Consider the following 18,939-nt stretch of genomic DNA (forward strand, 5'->3'; position numbering starts at 1 on the left):
AATAGGATGGAGTTGAGAGCAAACGCAGGAATTACAATAAAACAAAAGAATGTGCTGCATCAAAGGTAAAAAAAAACCAAAAAAAAAACCACAACCACTATGGTTACCGTGACTACACATTAAAGTGGGCTGATGCTTTATGTGTGCACATGATATGAACATACTTTGAGGGCTTTCTGGGCAGGTTCACTGGAGCCGATGACAATAAGGCCTGGCCCCCCCATGCTGCAGAAGCTCTTCAGATGCAGCCCCTCCAGCACAGGCACAGTAGACACAGCATAGTCCTACAAGACAAAAATGATAAAAAAAAACAACAACATAACAATTAGGGTCAAAATACGGTATTTGAAATCTCTCTGACGGGACATTTTAGAGTCAATTTGACAGATTAGTGTTGCTAAATGATCTACATTTTTATTTTTAAATTAATTTTTGCTTTAGTTGGACCATAAGGGATTATCCAAAACAAGGAGCTACTTTATATTGAAATAAATGTTGGAAGGGCAATCAATTAAAGTTCGCTCTCTGACGGACATTTTTGGCCCCTGGTATTTTAGGCTAAAACTCCAACTAAAATTTGTCTTTGGAATTTCATTTAATCTATACCTGTGCAATTCATATTGCACGGTATAAGTCTTAAGAAGTAATTAAGGCATAAATAGACCAGGTTTTTGTACTTTCTTTGGCAGCACGGGCTGTTGAGTGTAAAAAGGGACACTTTTGACCACTATTTAAAAATCTGACAACAGAGGGAAAAAAAGACAAACTTTTGTATCTAATGAAATTTACTTCCATGAGTACTTTAAAGTAACATTTCTGTATTTTACAAACAAGACTGGATGCATTGTGTTGAGAATATTTTTAATGAGCCTCATTGTGACAGGACTGACCCAGGCAATACACCGTTGCAGAAAAAATGATTAGACCACCCTTGTTTTCTTCAATTTCTTGTTCATTTTAATGCCTGGTACAACTAAAGGTACATTTGTTTGGACAAATATAACAATAACAACAAAAATAGCTCATAAGAGTTTAATTTAAGAGCTGATATCTATCTATCCATTTTCCATGTTTTTTTTTATAATAACCAAAATCACTTCAGTCCTTCCATCAATATCTATGGCATTGTACTGACAAAAACAGTCCTTTTAGGCATTTCAAGTTTTCTTGTCTGTCTGTTTTAATCAGATGATACACACAGGAGTAAGTACTTGATTGCATAACCATTGTTTTTAATGACTTTTGATGGTCTAATAATTTTTTCTGCGACTGTATGGCCTCTTTTCTGATGTAATAGACTTGGAACAAAAGGGGTCAATGGACAAGCCTGGGTTATTACACTGGCCTACATTTTTATTTTTTTTAATTATTCATTCATTCATTCATTATCTGAACCTGCTTTATCCTCACTAGGGTCACGGGGGTCGCTTGGTGCCTATCCCAGCTACATAGGGGCGAAGGCGGGGTACACCCTGGACAAGTCGCCAGTTCATCACAGGGCTGAACATATAGAGACAAACAATCACTGTCACATTCACACCTATGGGCAATTTAGATTAACCAATTAACCTATCAGTGCATGTCTTTGGATGGTGGGAGGAAGCCGGAGTACCCGGAGAGAACCCACACAGACATGGGGAGAACATGCAAACTCCACACAGAAAGGTCCCACCCCCCGTCAACTGGTGTTGGAATCGAACCCAGGACATTCTTGCTGTGAGGCACGAGTGCTAACCGAACTGCACCACCATGTTATCTGCTTCAAACATTAAATGTAGAAAATGTTACATATTTTAATAAGATTACTTGGAAAACAAATAACAAAAGTCCTGTTTTGCTGATGTTTTCAAGGTATATGATAAAGCATTATTACACATATATATTGGTTTTTTGTACGTTTACAAATAGATTTATAAATCTTCCACTTGATAGAACCTGTAAAGTGAATGTATTGTCATGTGCAGACAGTGTTTTGAAGTAGATCTGGTAGCTCTGAGTTGGTAGCTTTTGTTTCTGATGACTTTTAATGGTGTAATAATTTTTTCCGTGACTGTAATTGGACACTTTTTACCCTCAAGCTAGTGAAATCAATATTAGAAGTGTGATTTTAAAGACATAAACTCCATCTAAAGTCGTAAACGTGTAATCTCCTGTTCTCTGGCTCACATGTTAAGGCTGATCATTTCATTAACCATTTTAATAGAGGCAAAAGTCATGTTGTGAGATGTGAAATCTAACAAATGAACACCTCATGCAGCTTTACACAAAGGTAAATAAAATGTCTCCTTCTAATAGTCTGTGTGATATAATATGATTTACTCCAATTTATGAGAGTGACTGGATGTTTGTATGTGTCATTATTTTAGCTTGTGTGTGTTAGAGATGCACTAAGCAAACATTATGACAGTAAAGCAGGCCCTGCCCTCGCCTTATAATCATCCACAACCTGGAAATGAGTAAAAACAGAAGAAAAAATACTGAAACAGAAAACGTTGTTGCAAAAAGAAAAGTAACATCTCTTATATGGACTTTGTCAGCTACAGAAAAGATGATAATGACCTTGCAATTGTTGCCACAACACGAGGGAACATGACTTATTTGTTTCATTTCTAACAGCACAACAAAGCTGTGAATGACAAGTGCAACAACATCTATGAAATTATGAATACCATCCAAAACAAACTATTTGAATACTTTTGCCTTTGTTACACAGGAGAGCTATGCAAGTTCTATAGTGGATTCCTGTTTTTCTTTTCATTTTGCAACATGTCACAGGAAAAATCTCTCCTTTTTTTCGAACATGAAGCCCTGACACATACAAGTGCACAATAACATCTCCCCCTGGTTATGAACATGTGCAGTAAAAACACTGCAAATGACACCAAGAAAGACACTGAATAATAATTAAAAAAAAAAAAAAAATGACAGTATTTAGACACACTATCTATTCACATTCACCACAAGAACATTTCACCTCTCAATTCATCACCACATTAACCCTTAAAGACCTAAAGCTATTTTTGTGGTGACTTCCAAATATATTTTTCTTTACATTCAACTTTTACTAAGTGATTTATCACCATTTATTATGATATTATTCTCCACATTTTGTCATTTTCAGTCAAAAACAGGTGTTTTCCTGTATTTAATTTCATTCTCAGAGCAAATTTGAAGAGAAAACCCAAGGTAAAGTAAGTTTTTCAACTGAATCTATCATTAAGTTAAAGTGTCTAAAAACATGGGTCGGCAAGCTTTACAACCTGAAGAGCCATTTTTGTCTCGAAAAAAAGAAAGAAATCTGACTGGAGCCATGAAAAAAGTATTTAAACTCATCTACATTTTACGATAAGGTGGCTGCTCTGATGTAGGCTATTTGTGATAAATTTGCTATTTAACTTTGTATTTTCATTACAATAATGCAATGTCTGGTGCATTTATAAAATTATACAACTCCAAGAAAGAAAACATTCAAGATCTGTACAAATTTTTTAATGATGGACATTACTTCCAAAACATAATTACGTTGATAATGGAGAAAAAAGCACAACTTTTATGTATAGTGGCTTATGTACAAACTATGAACAAATGCAAATTGAGCTACTTGTATTGAATTTGGTAAGAAAATAATCAATTGCCTGAGGAGATAAGGCTTGCGGAATCAGTAACATCTTTTAAATCACTTCTTAAAACACATTTTTATAGACTGGCTTTTATGTGATGTCTGTCCCCTTTTTAAACTTAATTTTTAATTTCAATTTTTAAATTTGATCCTGTTTGATAATCAACTTGTTCATACATCTCTCTAATTGTGTTGCTTCTGTTTTAGTGTTTTTACTTGCTTCGTGTATCCTGCTGTTGTGCCCTCTGTCAAAGCACTTTGTAAACTTTGTTTTTAAAGGTGCTATACAAATAAAGTTATTATTATTATTATTAATATTATTATTATTATTATTATTATTACAATTTTGGTTTTTATGCTGTCAAAAAATTAGTTTATTCCATGTAAAGCGTGCGCAGTTTTGCAGATGGACAAAGATGGATTTAGGCCTATAACAATGTTAAAAAGTAATGACTCATTCATTTCATTTCAACATGTTCCTTATGTTTTTTGACCAGAGGACAAGGTCAAGGTCAAGGTTACTTTATTTATACCCATAGGTAGATTTGTTTTGCAGTCTAGGTGATTGCCTTGGCATTACAACAACACATACATTAAACATGCAAGACAGGCACTTGATCATGCTTACAGACAGGACAAAAAGACAGGACAAAAAGTGCTCAGTGTTCCACCATTCATCGGTATAGCAGCATGGATAAGTAAATATAATAGGTAGGATCAAATAAATAAAAACAAGATGCAATAAAACACAATAAAAACCAGAAAAAATAAAAACAATCTGGGATAAAAACCGGAATAAGAACATACAATTAAAAAAAATGTAAAAAATTTGAAGTCACAATAGTAATAAATAGAGCAAAGAAATGGAATAAATAACTAAATAAGTTAGTAAAGTACAATGTCACTATTTCTTATTAAGCTCAGTGACAGCGACAGGAACAAAGCTATTTTTATAACGCTGTGTCCTGCACCTTGGGACTAAGAACCTCCGTCCAGAGGAAAGGAGTTGAAATTCACATCGTAAAGGATGGGAGTCATTGTTAAGAACTGATGAAGCCATCCTCTGTACCTGTTTAGTGTACAGGGAGGAGGGACAAGAATGGGACTCACCAATCAGGCGACTGGACCAGCCATAGAGAGATGCTATAGAGCCATATGTGACCCTGGAGCCACAGGTTGCAGAACCCTGGTCTAAAACCACTGTCGTTTGGCAAAGTCTGAGTTTTACGGGTGAATCAATGTCACAGAAAATGACTATTTTGAACTTCCAAATGGGTCATATCTGATGACGGTGAAAAGCTGAGAAACTGCACTTTACCTGAATTCTTTAAATGTATCAACAGGATTAGTGATCGCAAAGTTATTAAACATTTTAGATCAGCTGTTTGAGGGTTGAATGGTTGGTTCATTTATTTATCAAAGGCCAAATAATCATCTATCTTTTGTGTGTTTGTTCATTTGTATGCTGTGGTCTGAGTACAAAAGTCTGCTCTACCCTTAATAAAGTTGTGCTGCAATATTGATCAGTTTTTTTCTACATTTCTCTCCGTATTTTCCTCACATTGCGCTGATCAAATCCCCACTGAGACACATATTTAGAAACAAATTCACATCATTTTCGCAAAGATTTAGTATGATTATGATCATTAGAGTACGGTTTACATTATTTTACGGCTTCTGGGTTGTAAGAGCATTGATTACACAGATGTGATAGCTAAGTTTCATAATTCTTTTTTCATTATATCTTTTCAGACTACAGCGACTCATGACAGCACAATTCATCTTCATTTATTGCTGTAATAAAAAAGTAAAGAGCACTGCAGTGGTTGGTGCAGTCTATCAGATGGAGACTAAAGTTGCTTTTAAAATGAAGTAGGAGTCGTCTAACAACAAAAACAGCACATGTGTTTGGTGGTGATGTGAGTCCACAGCTCAAGGGGAAATTAAAGAAGTTGTGCTTGAAGGAATCTCACTGGAGAGGCGTTCACTGACTGTAGGATGTTTGAAAACAAGACGCCACATCAGTAGAAATGTTAAAGGGAAACTCTACATAAAACAGTTGCTTTATTTAGTGCAGGACCTTGACTTGAGATTGAAAATTCAGATGTTTTAGATATTTTACACCTGTGAACCTGGCAGATTGAAAATAAAAGTGGGAAAATACTCAGCAGCGGCATTTACACCGACAGATGTAGTCCAGGTTGACTTTTCACTGCCAAGTTATTGCATAAAATTGCAGTAAAATAAATCCTTATTTGCAAGAATTAAAGCCTAGAGTTCATGTGTGTTCATGTTGGTGGTATTACAGCACCACCTTTCTGGAAAAACACATCCTTTCACTGCTGAATATTTAGTGCACTGAAGGAATTTCCCCATTTCAGGTTGATAAATTGACCTTCGATACGAGGTGATTTGACAGGAAGCCCACTGAGAGCTGCAAAGAGCCAGACCCGGGTCCAACATAGATTTGTAAACTTTGAAGTGATACCGAGCTTCAGTTTGAGTTATGGTAGGATATGAAACTTTAGGTTTATTTTCCAGGAACTCTCCTTCCTGAATCTATGCGAATATATTTATAGTTCCATATAAATTCGGGGTTTTGCCACAAAAAACTTTTCCCCCTGATATCCATATGTTTTCTTAATCACATAATATGTTTTGAGTAGCTTTTTATAGCTCTTTGCTTCATAAAACCTGTTAAGCATTGTATATATTTTCCATCGCTGCACCATATTGTGAACAGTTTCCATTCACATCTTTCGTAACACGTTACAGTGCAATATTTGTTCTTCTTGGAGAGCATCATCAGAGTGCTATGATTCACTGAGATTATTATTGTGAATAACAGGATAGCACTTGGCAGAAAAAAGTGAAATTTCCAATTGTTAATGCTATCCTGAACTCTTAACTTGGCACTTGCTTAGATGATACAGAACAACAACTAGGGAATTATGTAATCTGAACTTTCTGCGTTCCTTATCCATGAACAGGAAGTTTTGTTGCAGTATAAAATTAGAAATGCAAGTCATACATTTCTCCTTATCAGACAGATCCTTAAGGAAATCAGGAGAGACAGAGTTTCTTTTCATCTGCCCTAACAAGCTGCTAGACTGCCACGTTGTGACCAAAAATTACCTTATTAAGTAACCTGAAGGCGCTGCGGTCTAAATTTCCACACTATGAAAAGCCAGAGCAGCGTTCATGTGTATCTCTTCCTGATGCAAATTAACATCGACACCTTTTGCTACAGAAGAGGAAAAGTGATTTGGCTCTGACACCGCTTCCCGAAAAAAAAAAAAAAAAACTGTTTTCATCAGCGGTACGATCGACTCTGACCTCTGCAAGCACCGTAAAGTGAACAACGTCAGCATCTGTATGCAGTTCCTGAGTCCTAAACAAGCCTGGCATCAAAATGACACCTAATTTGATAATGAGGGGAAAAAACAACAGCGATAAGAGCTTCAATCTGATAAAAAAAAATGGAAAAAACAATAATGGACGCTCAAGTGATTTTTCCTAGTGTCATTTGCAAGAGACGCATCATTAAGGCCCGACTTATCAAAGATAACAAAAAACACACAGGAATCTATAATGAGGCATCCAAATCAGACGCAGATGGTAGGATGGATCAGTCAGGTTACTGTAATGTGTTGAACTCCTGGTGCCATGACCCAAGAATGAACTTGTGAGTGGGTCCAGGTTTTCTGTCTTGCCTCTTACTGCAAATCCAGAAATGATACACATAAGTCTGCAGAATCAAACTTTCTTTTTATTACATTGCAAAAACAGTAAACAAGATTGATAAGATCAGTCTGCGTTGGTGACCCATGCTGCGACTGTTTGAAGGCTGCATACTTAAATCCTCCCTACTTCTTACAAAATGTTGTTTTAGTGATGTTTTGGGAGACTTTTCTGAACTTTTCTTTTGGGTCTGTGTGGGAGTGGATAATAGGGAGCTCAGTTGTGGCTATCAAGGTCAGGCCACAAAGCATGGGGGATTTTGCAGAAAGGAAAATATGGTGAAATCATTTTAAAGACCCTTGTTTTTGGAATAAACGAGGATGAGCAGAGTCGACACTGTTGCATAACACTGTTAATCGGAGTTCTTTTCATTTTGAAGATGAAGTTGGTGATGTTATTGTCAACAATAAAATCTTTTCTACACTGTTTGATGCTCTCAACCTTGAGTAAATGTTTAAATATGAGTTGCATAGAGCATAAGAGAACATAAACATACAAACAAATACGATATTGAGTCAGCTGGGCACTATTTTTACCAACTGTTGTCAATAGCAAAGTTGTCAGGAGCTATTTTCAGCTGCAGATCAAGTGTACTGATGGGTATTCCAGTAGCACGACACAGAATACACGTGACAAACCAAAACTACAGCGTCGACTTAAGCTTCTGTCAGTCTGCCCCAGGGCAATTTTGGCTACAAATGTAGTTTACCACCACCAGAGGGAGAATGTGAGAGCAAATGAATAGTGGATCAATAATGTAAAGTGCTTTGGGTGTCTAGAAAAGCGCTATATAAAATCCAATCCATTATTATTATTATTATAAACTGAGGGGGAGAAAATTGAGAATAAAAGACTACGAAAAAAGAAAAATGATAATCAGAAGGACATCTGGGGAAGAATAAATCAGTGATTATGTTAATTTTGTTCAGTTAAATAGAAGAAAACACAATTTTTTTGCAAATCTCAAGTTGCAAATTATATAAGACCTTGTTATAGAATGAAAATAATAAAAAACAAATCACAGATGGGAAGGGTGGTCTTCATTTAAAAAGGCACAGAATACAAGATTACACTTTAAATGCAAATACATATATTGATTAATGATTATAATGTTTATATGAACTCTTATTTCCATTAAATCTTTGAACCATTAACAGAAGAAGAACTGCACATCATAAGTAAACAGTGCAGTGATTATTAGTGCATCTGAATCGATAGATTAATTCAAGCTCAGGGAGAAATTGTCCATTAAAAAACTAATGAGAGCTGTGTTAGGATCAGTTTCCAATTCCGATCAGTCATTATCTGTTTGTTAATTAATGTATACAGAGGTGGTAGAGGTGTGCATCAACGGCTGATTAAAAATGCCTCTGAGCCAGATGAGTCCCACACCCAGGCACCGACGACTAATTACCACCGGGACTCCTTATAGCAACGTCGATCAATAACCTCAGGATGCTCCGCCACAGTAGCTGCAGTTACATCAACATTTCCTCGATCCATTTGGAGGCAATCTGATTAAAGATTCAGTTTTAATTGTTTACACAGACATAGGACTGGTCCAGAGGGTACGTCTTGTCGTGCATGTTAAAGAATGTTCTATTCTAAAAACATCCAGAAATGTGGATTATTATATTTGTTTACTTGATCGAATAAACCACAAAATGTTTTCATTTTCTACATAATTACCCCACCCCCCGAAAGGGAGGCAAGGGGTATTGATTTTGGTTCAGTTTGTTTCTTTGTTTGTTTGTTAACACTTTAACAGCAAAACTATTTGTTGAATTCAAACCAAATTGGGTTTAAAGATTGCCAGTGACCCAGAATAGATGTGATTACACTTTGGGAAAAGCAGGTCAAAGTTCAAATTTTTAGTGAATTTTTAAATCTTTTTTTTTTTTTTTTCCCCCCATTTACTTATAATGGCCGAAATGTGTCTATGCTGTCTATGTCTATGCTGACATCAGCACACATAGACATGATGACATCAGCTGGATTGATGCCAAAATAAGCTACAATACGTGCGAGGGGCGGGGTTTGTTGTGCCTGGCACAAATTGTTTTACTGATGTTTTGACATCAAACAATTTTATTATTTAAGTTCCACCTCAAGAGTTCTGAAAATGTTCCAACAATAAAAAAATAAATAAAACAAATGTCTGGTTTTCTCAGCATATATATGACAATTATTATGGTACTAATTATCCAGCTCTAACTCCATGTCATGTCGTTATCGCCACATGGTGTAAATATACACAGAAAGCATTTATTTACAAAAGGTAACTTGGACATAAGGATGAGCTGAGATGATTTTGGTGGCCAAAGGTCAGAGGTCAAGGTTACAGTGATGTGAAGTCTGTTATTCTTATTAGAATTATGTCTCAGGATTGCCTTGAGGAAATTCTGGTTAATTTAGCATGACTTCAGAAGGAAGCGAGGATGAACTGAACCAACTTTGGTGACAAAAGGTCAAAGGTCAAGGCCACTGTAAGCTCAGGGTTTTCAATTCTTATGACCATATTCCTCAGGAACTCCTTTGAGGGAAGGTCATCATATCCGGTACAGATGTTCAACTGGACTCAGGGACGAACTACAACAATTCTGGGTGGCCAAAGGACAGAGGTTCAAGTCACCCAAGCCAAATGTTTGTCCAGTCTTATGAGCATGATGTCTCATGAATACCTTCAGGTTTCTAGTACGAATTTCCCCTTGGACTCCAGGTGAAGATTATATTTTGGTGGTCAAAGGTCAAGGCCATCAGTAATTTATGGCTTTCAATTATTATCCAATCCAACTTTATTTGTAAAGCACTTTAAAACAACTGCAGTGGACCAAAGTGCTGTACAGAAGAATAAATAAAACCAAAATAAAAGAATAAAATACAAGAATATAATAATAATTAAAAAAAAAAACATAAAAAGCTGTACAATTTAAAAACAACAAAAAATAAAAACAATAAACCATTACTAAATAAAACAATAGAACAAAAATAATACATTCAAACATCTCACATGGTTTCAAAAGCCAAGGAGAAAAGATGGGTTTTAAGAAGGGATTTAAAAACAGACAGAGAAGAGGCCTGTGTGATATAGAGAGGCAGATCAATCGTCCCTGAACTTAAGCTTAGTTTTTGGTACACTCAGGAGCAGTTGATCTACTGACTTGAGGGAGCAAGGGGGGGGGGGGGGGGGGGGGGGGGGGACAGGGTGAAGCCATTTAGGGATTTAAAAGGAAATAAAATAATTTTAAGTTGACTACATTTCTCAGGAACTCCTTTGAGGAAAGGTCTTCAAATCTGGTCCAAACATTCACCTGGACTCAAGGATGAATTACAACAATGTTGGTGGCCAAAGGTCAAAGGTAAACATCACTCTGGCCTCATGTCTGTCCATTATTACAATCATGAAGTCCAAAGCTCATTGTGAACCTGGTCATAAGTGCTTGTAAGTGGGACAGTGGATGAATATGTTTAAATGTAAGGCGCTTGTTTTTCCAATTGGAGCCAACAGGATAATGTATCAAACTGCTCCCATATCTCCTAATAACAACTGAATATTTGACTGAATTTTACTGTATATAATCTGATAGACGGTGAGACTTTACCGAGTAAAAGCAGAGAAAGGACGAAGTGAAGGGCGGGGTGGATGGATGGTACAGTAGATCTAATAGATGGAAAGGAAGGGGGCGTGACAGGTGGGGATGGAGTCTGAGGCGGAGATGGATGCTGGGTAAAATGGGATTAGAGAGACGGAGGGGTGGAACTGAATGAAAACGGCAAGATGAATGGAGTGATGATGCAGTTATCTTCCTGCCCTAAAGCTTTTATGATTGATAACATATTTATCTTTTCTGCTTTTGTTTGTTTGCAGCCTTGTCTCGTTTACAGCATGGGTGTATTCAGGAGCCGAGAGAAAGATAAAGAAAACGAAGCAGAGTTTGTAGATATTTACTGTGTGTTTATACTCAAACTTTCACTGTTTGAGGAAGAAGCTTTAAAAACGTCCTTCAGTCACATTATCCAACACGATAACATACTCTGTACTGAATAATAATTTGAGTTTTATATGATTTATCCAGAAATTATGTAAAGAAGAAAAATCTGGAACAACTATTCAAATACTGTTAATCTGCAGGGCACCAGATTTTCCTGTTTGCTTTAAAGTCTGCTTTCAATATTTGTGATGTTTTCACACTTGTAAAAGGTTGCAATCACCAGCTCCAAGACTTTTTTCACACCACAAATCCTACAGGTAAGACAGCCTTTACCTTTCATGTTCATTTTTTTGAGCACAGAAACTTTCTCCCTTCAGTAGTTGAATGTTAAAAAAGCCTCAAAATGTCAAACTCCCTGGTGAAAATTAAAAAAAAATACACTGAAATGGGCAGCCTTTTGCATTACAATAATTTTCCAGGAAGGTATCTTAACATTAGTTGAAGTTTTGATTCTAATTCGACATTTTTTTTAATCAACATTTTATGACTTTAACTTACCTTAAAGGCATCTGCTAGAATCTCTGCTCCTCTCTGATTGGTCCGTTTGGAAAGGCCCACAAAAAATTCCCGACCTGAGCAAAGAACCAGATGATAATGTAGCTGTAACGCAAGTATCTACAGAGATGCATAGATGCTTATATCTACAGTACTATGCATTTTCTTTTCTACACATTAAAAAAAAAATACAGGGAATATGTACACAGGCCAACAAGATACACAAAAAAACCTGAACTTAATAGGTTCTAAAAGTCACTATTTAGCATGACCTCTGACCCCATGACAAGAAGCAGCAAAAACAATTAGAGACATGTGACATGTGTTGAATGAAACCTTGCATAAAACATCAAAAAATTAATGCTATAAATCTCATTGTTCGAACAAAAGAGTTAAAGACATGGATTACCAGTTTTGGTTTATAGAGGTTGTATTTTTTCACAGAAATATTTGTGTTTACTGCTGTAAGTAATTCAAATATATCCAGACTATATATTAATACAGATACTGCTCATTATAACTTTACTAACCAACTAACCTAATGTTGGCCTTGGACTTTTGTATAGTACTGTATATGATATCTAAGCATAATATAGGGCTGGGTGATGAGGTATTATAATTACAATGATATAATTTCCCTCCAATATCAACAATCCAACAAAAGTTCAATGTACGAAAAACAAAAAGACTGTTACAAAGATTCAGTAATCCAAAAAAACGGACTAAAAATAAAATTCCCTGAAACAAGTCAGAGGCAATCTGATACAAAAATAAAAGCCCTTTATTACCAATAGGGACAACATTGTAATTTCAACCATATAGAGTCTTCGTCACATCACAGAAGACATGTTGTGAATGGGATGTTAATCATGTGACATCCAGCATTTGTCTTCAAGTATGACTGGCAAGTGGGAAAAATAAATTAATAATTTTTTTGACTGTTTAGTCTGAACATGCAGCAGGTGGTTGTGTCCTTATAGGTAATGTAGGACTTTCATTTTTGTATCAGCATGCCTTTTACTTGTTGCTGGCTGTATTTTTTTTGTACTACTTGTTTTTCATACATTCCTGCAGGTAGTCACGGAGTGCCCCCCCCCAAACACACACACACACACACACACACACAGGTCTCCTTCACTGTACCGAAAATGTATCAAACCAAAGACCCCTGTACCGAAAATATACCGAAACAAAACTTTTTCTGTACCGTTACACCCCTACGTGTCATCTTTTAAGTCACTTCTTAAAACACATTTTTATAGACTTGCCTTCATGTGATGTTGTCTCTTTTTAATGTTTTTAATGTGAATATTTAATTTTACCCTAATTGGTTATTCATTTATATTGATATACATGATGTTGTTTTAATCCACTCCTTCATTTCGCATTTGACAGCATCATGTTATGCTATTTCTGCCCTCTCCACTATGACACATTTACTCATCTCTTTTATTGTGTTGTTTGCTATGTTTTTATTCTGCTGTTATGCACTTTTGCTATGTCTATCAAAGCACTTTGTAAACTCAGTTTTTAAAGGTGCTATCGGCTAAAACTTGCTTAGAGGTCTTATTTATGTCTTTGTGCATAAGAAATCAATATAAGTGAATCCCCAAAGGAACTTTGTGTTGGTAAATGCAAGTTATGCAAATTTACAGGATTTCAGTTCTGTTCAACATGTTGATGGTCATATGAACTATGTTTTCAGCTCAAAAATGTCCAGTTTCATCACAATTAATGCTATATTTTCATGTCACAAATGGCCAAGTTAAATTTTAACTGAATTTACCTGAAAAACAAATATTCTATTCTTTTAGATTCCCCAATTTTTCTTACAAGATTCTATCCTACATATCACATGTTTTATTTTTACAGGTTGCAATATGGAGTATGGTGCTGATCCATCCTGCTTATGTTACACCAATACATACATGAAGAATGTCACACGTCACTTTTTAAATCAACAGTTTTCTAATAATAAGCATTTTTATAAAGAAATAACAATTCTATATTGTTATTTACTCTTTAGTATGATGATAAACTATACAATAAATAATTATGATACTAGTTTTTGCACAGGGATCATTTGTGGAAACTGTGACATGGCTGCCGAGCATCAGTATGATGGGATCTGTAACAACCATGTCACATCCGTCCACTGCCACATTTTGTGTTTTTGTGTCAGCTGTTATTGTTTTAGATCCACAATACTAACATTTATGAATAAGAGGAGAATTAGCAATAGTAAGTATATAAGTTTATTACTAATAAAGTACTGGTACTGACCAGATCATCATGGGTAATGTCACGTCCGTCCACCAGCAAAAGTTTTCACATAGACGTGCTATTCAAAACCCAATATTTCTGAAAATATAGCTTCCACTGTCAAATAATATCAGTAGTCTGTGCACAAATATATTAACATTATTTCAACACAGTTCTATGCATTTCTTACAACTTTTTTTTTTTTTGACAAAAATGGCCACTCATTTGACCCCCTAAGTACATTTTAGCCGCTATATAAATAAAGTTATTATTATTACATGATCGCATGTTTGTCCCTATCACCCAGCCTCTAACATGCATCTAAGTTGCATTTGCTAGTCTACAGTAGTGAACTCTACAAATTTCATTCACAAGCCTGTGGAGCTACAGAATCCAGGTTGTCATTGAAGTTTGCCGTGTATGTACTTTCTGCACGGCTGTGAGAAAAGGCCTGCTGTGGTCATTGCGGTGGGCCACTAGCAGACAGAGTCCTGAACGCCTGGCGAGGCTGTTGCAGCAAACAGAGTCCAGGGATGGGCTTCTAATGTAGCTGCTGAGCCTTTACAAAATGAGCCGTTAGCCGGGGCCCTGCCAACAGGAAATGTTTCTAGCCCTGCCATGTGAAACCGATTTCAGCTGGAAGGAACGAGAGCACACAGCCAATGTCTAGAAACCCAATTAAGTGTACTATACTTTTTCCTAGTATCCTGCGCAGTGTAGAAGAAACTGACCCACATTTTTAACTCACCACATGACTGTAACAAAATGTACAGAAAATCTAATAAAGACCACCATGCTTTAGATTCACTGGCTTCATCAATTTTTATTAAGCTATGCCAGAACCTGGATTCCTGCTGATTTGATTTGACTGTACACCATGGTAAACAGTGTTCAGATTATATTTTGGGGGAAAATTTTGCGTAGTGCGCTGAGGTAACAGGTCACGGAGGTCACTTTGTGGGAGGTTACGTGGAGGACCCAAAACACAGGAGAATACTTAAAGACACACAATCGTCTGCACGCTTGAACTATCTATGAGTCAAAACAGCAGAGAGATCATGCTCTACTTCCTCTACGCTTATACACGACTGCATTATATACAGTGAGTCACAGTAATCAGATTTCTCACTGACATTTTTCAAGCACATTAAGTAAGCAATATCACCTAACATGATATCTTGACGTGCAAAAAATCATGAACGAGAAGTAGACCGCAACACGGAGCATCCCATTAAATGACTTTAACAGACTTCTGGGAAAAAAAAAGTTTGCCATAGTGGATGCATTTCTGCCACATTCGTTTATAGATTCATCCTTCAAGGTTTTGGGTTTGTTCCTCACAAGGTTTTAATTTTATATAGGCCTTTTGTACAGAATGTTTTTCAGTACACCATTCTGTCTAAAGCGCGGTTTAATCAAAATCAAACATGCATGCGCGGTTTGTTAAAATAGCATCAGTTTCATGCTGTAGATGGTTTGGATGAACACTTTTATTTCAAATATTACAGTAGTCTTTTTTACTCAATGCAGCATGTTAAATTAGTGATATTTTGCTTTTTTAAATGGAATTCTGCATTTTAAAACATTCCTCTGTGGTCTGCATAAACTGTAAATGCTATGAATTGGGTCTGAATTCTTCATTAATGTGGGGACTGCGGGTGAAAATTAGCACTGACGCTAACTCCGACATATTTACATGTTTATACTGAAATGGAATGTATAAATGTCTTCATTAATGTGCACTGTCCCACCTACATAAAGATATATAATGATAATAAATTAATTAATCTCCACAGGTCCATCTTCAACCCTATTTCTGAGTAATGACAGGAGAAAGGTTATTTTGAGCGCTGGCCCTTTAAATGAAAAGGAGCCACTTCATGCCCCGCCCCCTACAGGTTGTTGACCGTGCTACTCTGTCCCATTCAGCCACTTGTGTTTGTTAATACAACCAACAACTGAACATTTTAGGTCATCGGCTCGAAGTTTGGACATATTTTCAGTTTTTACTACAACCGCTGCTGCTGACAAACAATTACAGTGTACTTGGAGAAATGTTTGTCGGAAGTCTTGACCTTATATGTGCAAATGTTGTGACGTAACTAGTTATAAAACATAAATTAAGCAGGATTTGAAACAGGTTATAGAAATCCACTTGATTTTTGCTGGAATGAATATAAAGAGAGCTTTGCAGCACCTGGAGGGTTCAAATTCAAACTTTATTAACTATTAGGGTCCAAATATACAAATAAATGAATCAAAGACTAATAAAAATGGGATTAGCACAATATGACCGCTTTAAGACATATATAATATACCAGTGTTATTTGGCTTCTAAGAGCATTCTTTGGACATTTACATACCAAAAATTCAGAGCATGGATCTCAGCTGAGGCTCTAGGTTCTTATCGTCAGCTCTGTGCATTGTACACAAACCAAAAGGTCAAGTGTTGGTCAGGCTGAGACAGAGACAAATGACTGAAAAAAGCCCACATCAGGCCAGAAGCAGAAACACGGTTACGTTTATACATTATGACAAACCTGGACATCAACAGGTTTTGGTTATGTGCAAATATCCCAACAGCAACCTTCTCAACAGGGTTGGAGAAGGAATGGAAAAGGGAGCCTGTGATAGCACAGTCCCAGTGTGCCACTAACGGAAAACTTGGAAAAATATTATTTTTACATCCCATTTTCTTTTTTGTCACAGCAAGGAATAGCCATTTCTGCAGTCCTTGTATATAGCAGTATTATCTTTTTTGGAATAAGTGCAAAACCCAGAATATTCTGCGCATGTAAACCATATCTGCTTTCATGTGACTTTACATTGTGAACTGGAATTTGACTTAAGGAACAGACCTTAAATAACAAGAAATATGGCTTTTTCCTGTGCATTACCCTCAGGTCAAGCCTCCCTCATGATATAGTTGCTTTTACTGTTCATCACTTTACTGCTGGGAGGACTGACAATGACTGATAGCAGTTTTAAGACTTTGATTAAGTGGACAGTGTGTCCTACCTGTAAAAAGCACATCTCCTCCATCCAGTGTGGCGTTCTCATCAGTCATCTCCACAATGTTCAGATTCAGGTTCTTCAGAGCTGCCTTCATTGCATCCGTCTGGAACAAGCACAAAAAAACATACACACACATAAAAACACTTAGAACATCTGCTGATGTTAAACAAAAGGCTGAACTGTGATGACGTACAGTAAGCTCTAAGGCATCAGCATTTCCTATCTTCAGGAATATGACTATACAGTGTAGTTCTAATCAAACATCTGTAAACAAGATTGATGAAATCAGTAAAAAGGCTTTTACTGGATTTCTGTAATGCACAGGTCTCAGCAGCCTCAGTTTCTCTGATTGAGGCCAATGAAACAAAACCTTTTCCTTCAAACAGGTTGCGATGACATCATTTTAATGAGCCATGAAATGATGTCATTTTGGAGGAAGTGTGTTAAAACTTTTACAAGAAAGTGGCTCCAGAACGTAGGTACTAAGAAGGACTAAGACAAACTCTAAAAATGCCTCTTCCTGTGCTTGTGTTCAGAGTTAACCACCGTTCATACATTTACATCAAGGAAGTAGGAGGATTTGGTATGTGCAGGATAATATTAATATTACGTAACCTGTGGATGGAAAAATCAGGGAAATCCACGTTTCACCTGCATGTCATCTTTCCTGCTCTCCTGTCCGACCGCCCAGTTTGATTTTACTGTCCTGTTTTGGGGTTCCAGCGGGAGCATTTTCCAAGTCCAGTCATGTTAGCAAGAGCATCAGTGTTTCCACAAGCCCTATCTCGTGATGACCTCAGCCCCGCTCGCTGTGCTTTTTGGCCAACACAATGCCTCTGCTTCTCCTCATTTATGCAATGCTGGACCATGAGGTCATACAGGTAGACAGCCATACACTTCCCAGATAACACACTAGAGGCCCGGAGGCACACAAATATCATTTCTTCTACACTCCAAAGTATGCACACATAAATACATTAACACTAAATCTTGATTATATTTAATAATTTTAATACCTAAATGGCCAGTTTTATGGCTAGTCATTAAGAAGACTGTCTCTTTAAATGGCCTTTTGAACCAGTGGCTCAGAACCAGAATGGCATCTTTCCAATTTGTTCACTTTCCAGAAGTAAAACACTGGAATCCCGCAGAATAATCAAACTTTCCTCCTCCTTGTTTCATCTTCACTGCAGGCATTCTGCTCATCTTTCTGCTTCTGTAATGAGGAAGAACATCGTGTCCTTCCAAGTTACTGAGTCTACAGATTCATTAGTGGTTCTTTAAAAAGCTCTGACAGCAATAGCATGCAACACATTAAGTAGAGGTAACAGTTAATCCCTCTTTCTTTTTTTATATTTACGCAAAATAAAGACAAGTAGGGGCACTGCCAGGCAATACTCTGGTTTTCATTACGTTGGGTTTGTAGACAATTTGGGTGGCATGTTCAAGATTGAGTCAGTTTTAGAGAAAGTCACATGATTGTAAGATCTGAAGTTATTTAGTTACGGGAATATCCATCTACAGACAAATCTACAGCGTATTTGTAACATTACGCAGCTTATTATATCTTTTACTATATTGCTTTTACAGTGCAATATCATATTTATATTTAATAAACTGTAGTAAAATGCAGCTTTACTATGTTATACTTTAGGTTTTTCTTCTATTTTTTATCATGTGTATTCATTTATGTTCTAAAACCATGATTTTTTCCCCTTGTTAATTCTCATCTTTTTATATCATCACTTCCTGTATTTGTCTGTCTACCCTAATTTCACTGCACACCACTGTGTAATAACAATAACATTATTCTGA

The 18,939-nt window shown here is 36.5% G+C and overlaps 1 protein-coding gene across 2 annotated transcripts in view; it reads right to left on the reverse strand.

The window, feature by feature from the left end:
* The window catches only part of ddah1 (dimethylarginine dimethylaminohydrolase 1), a 154,169-nt gene that overhangs the window by 29,816 nt on the left and 105,414 nt on the right, over positions 1-18,939 (reverse strand). For both annotated transcript variants that reach the window (XM_030131989.1, XM_030131987.1), the window contains 3 exons: positions 17,128-17,227; positions 11,851-11,924; positions 165-284 (listed from right to left, as the gene is read on the reverse strand). In XM_030131989.1, the coding sequence (XP_029987849.1) occupies positions 165-284; positions 11,851-11,924; positions 17,128-17,227 (294 nt within the window). The remainder of the gene's footprint in view (positions 1-164; positions 285-11,850; positions 11,925-17,127; positions 17,228-18,939) is intronic.

Source organism: Sphaeramia orbicularis, chromosome 4 (assembly GCF_902148855.1).
Source record: "Sphaeramia orbicularis chromosome 4, fSphaOr1.1, whole genome shotgun sequence".
Classification (NCBI taxonomy): Eukaryota; Metazoa; Chordata; class Actinopteri; order Kurtiformes; family Apogonidae; genus Sphaeramia; species Sphaeramia orbicularis.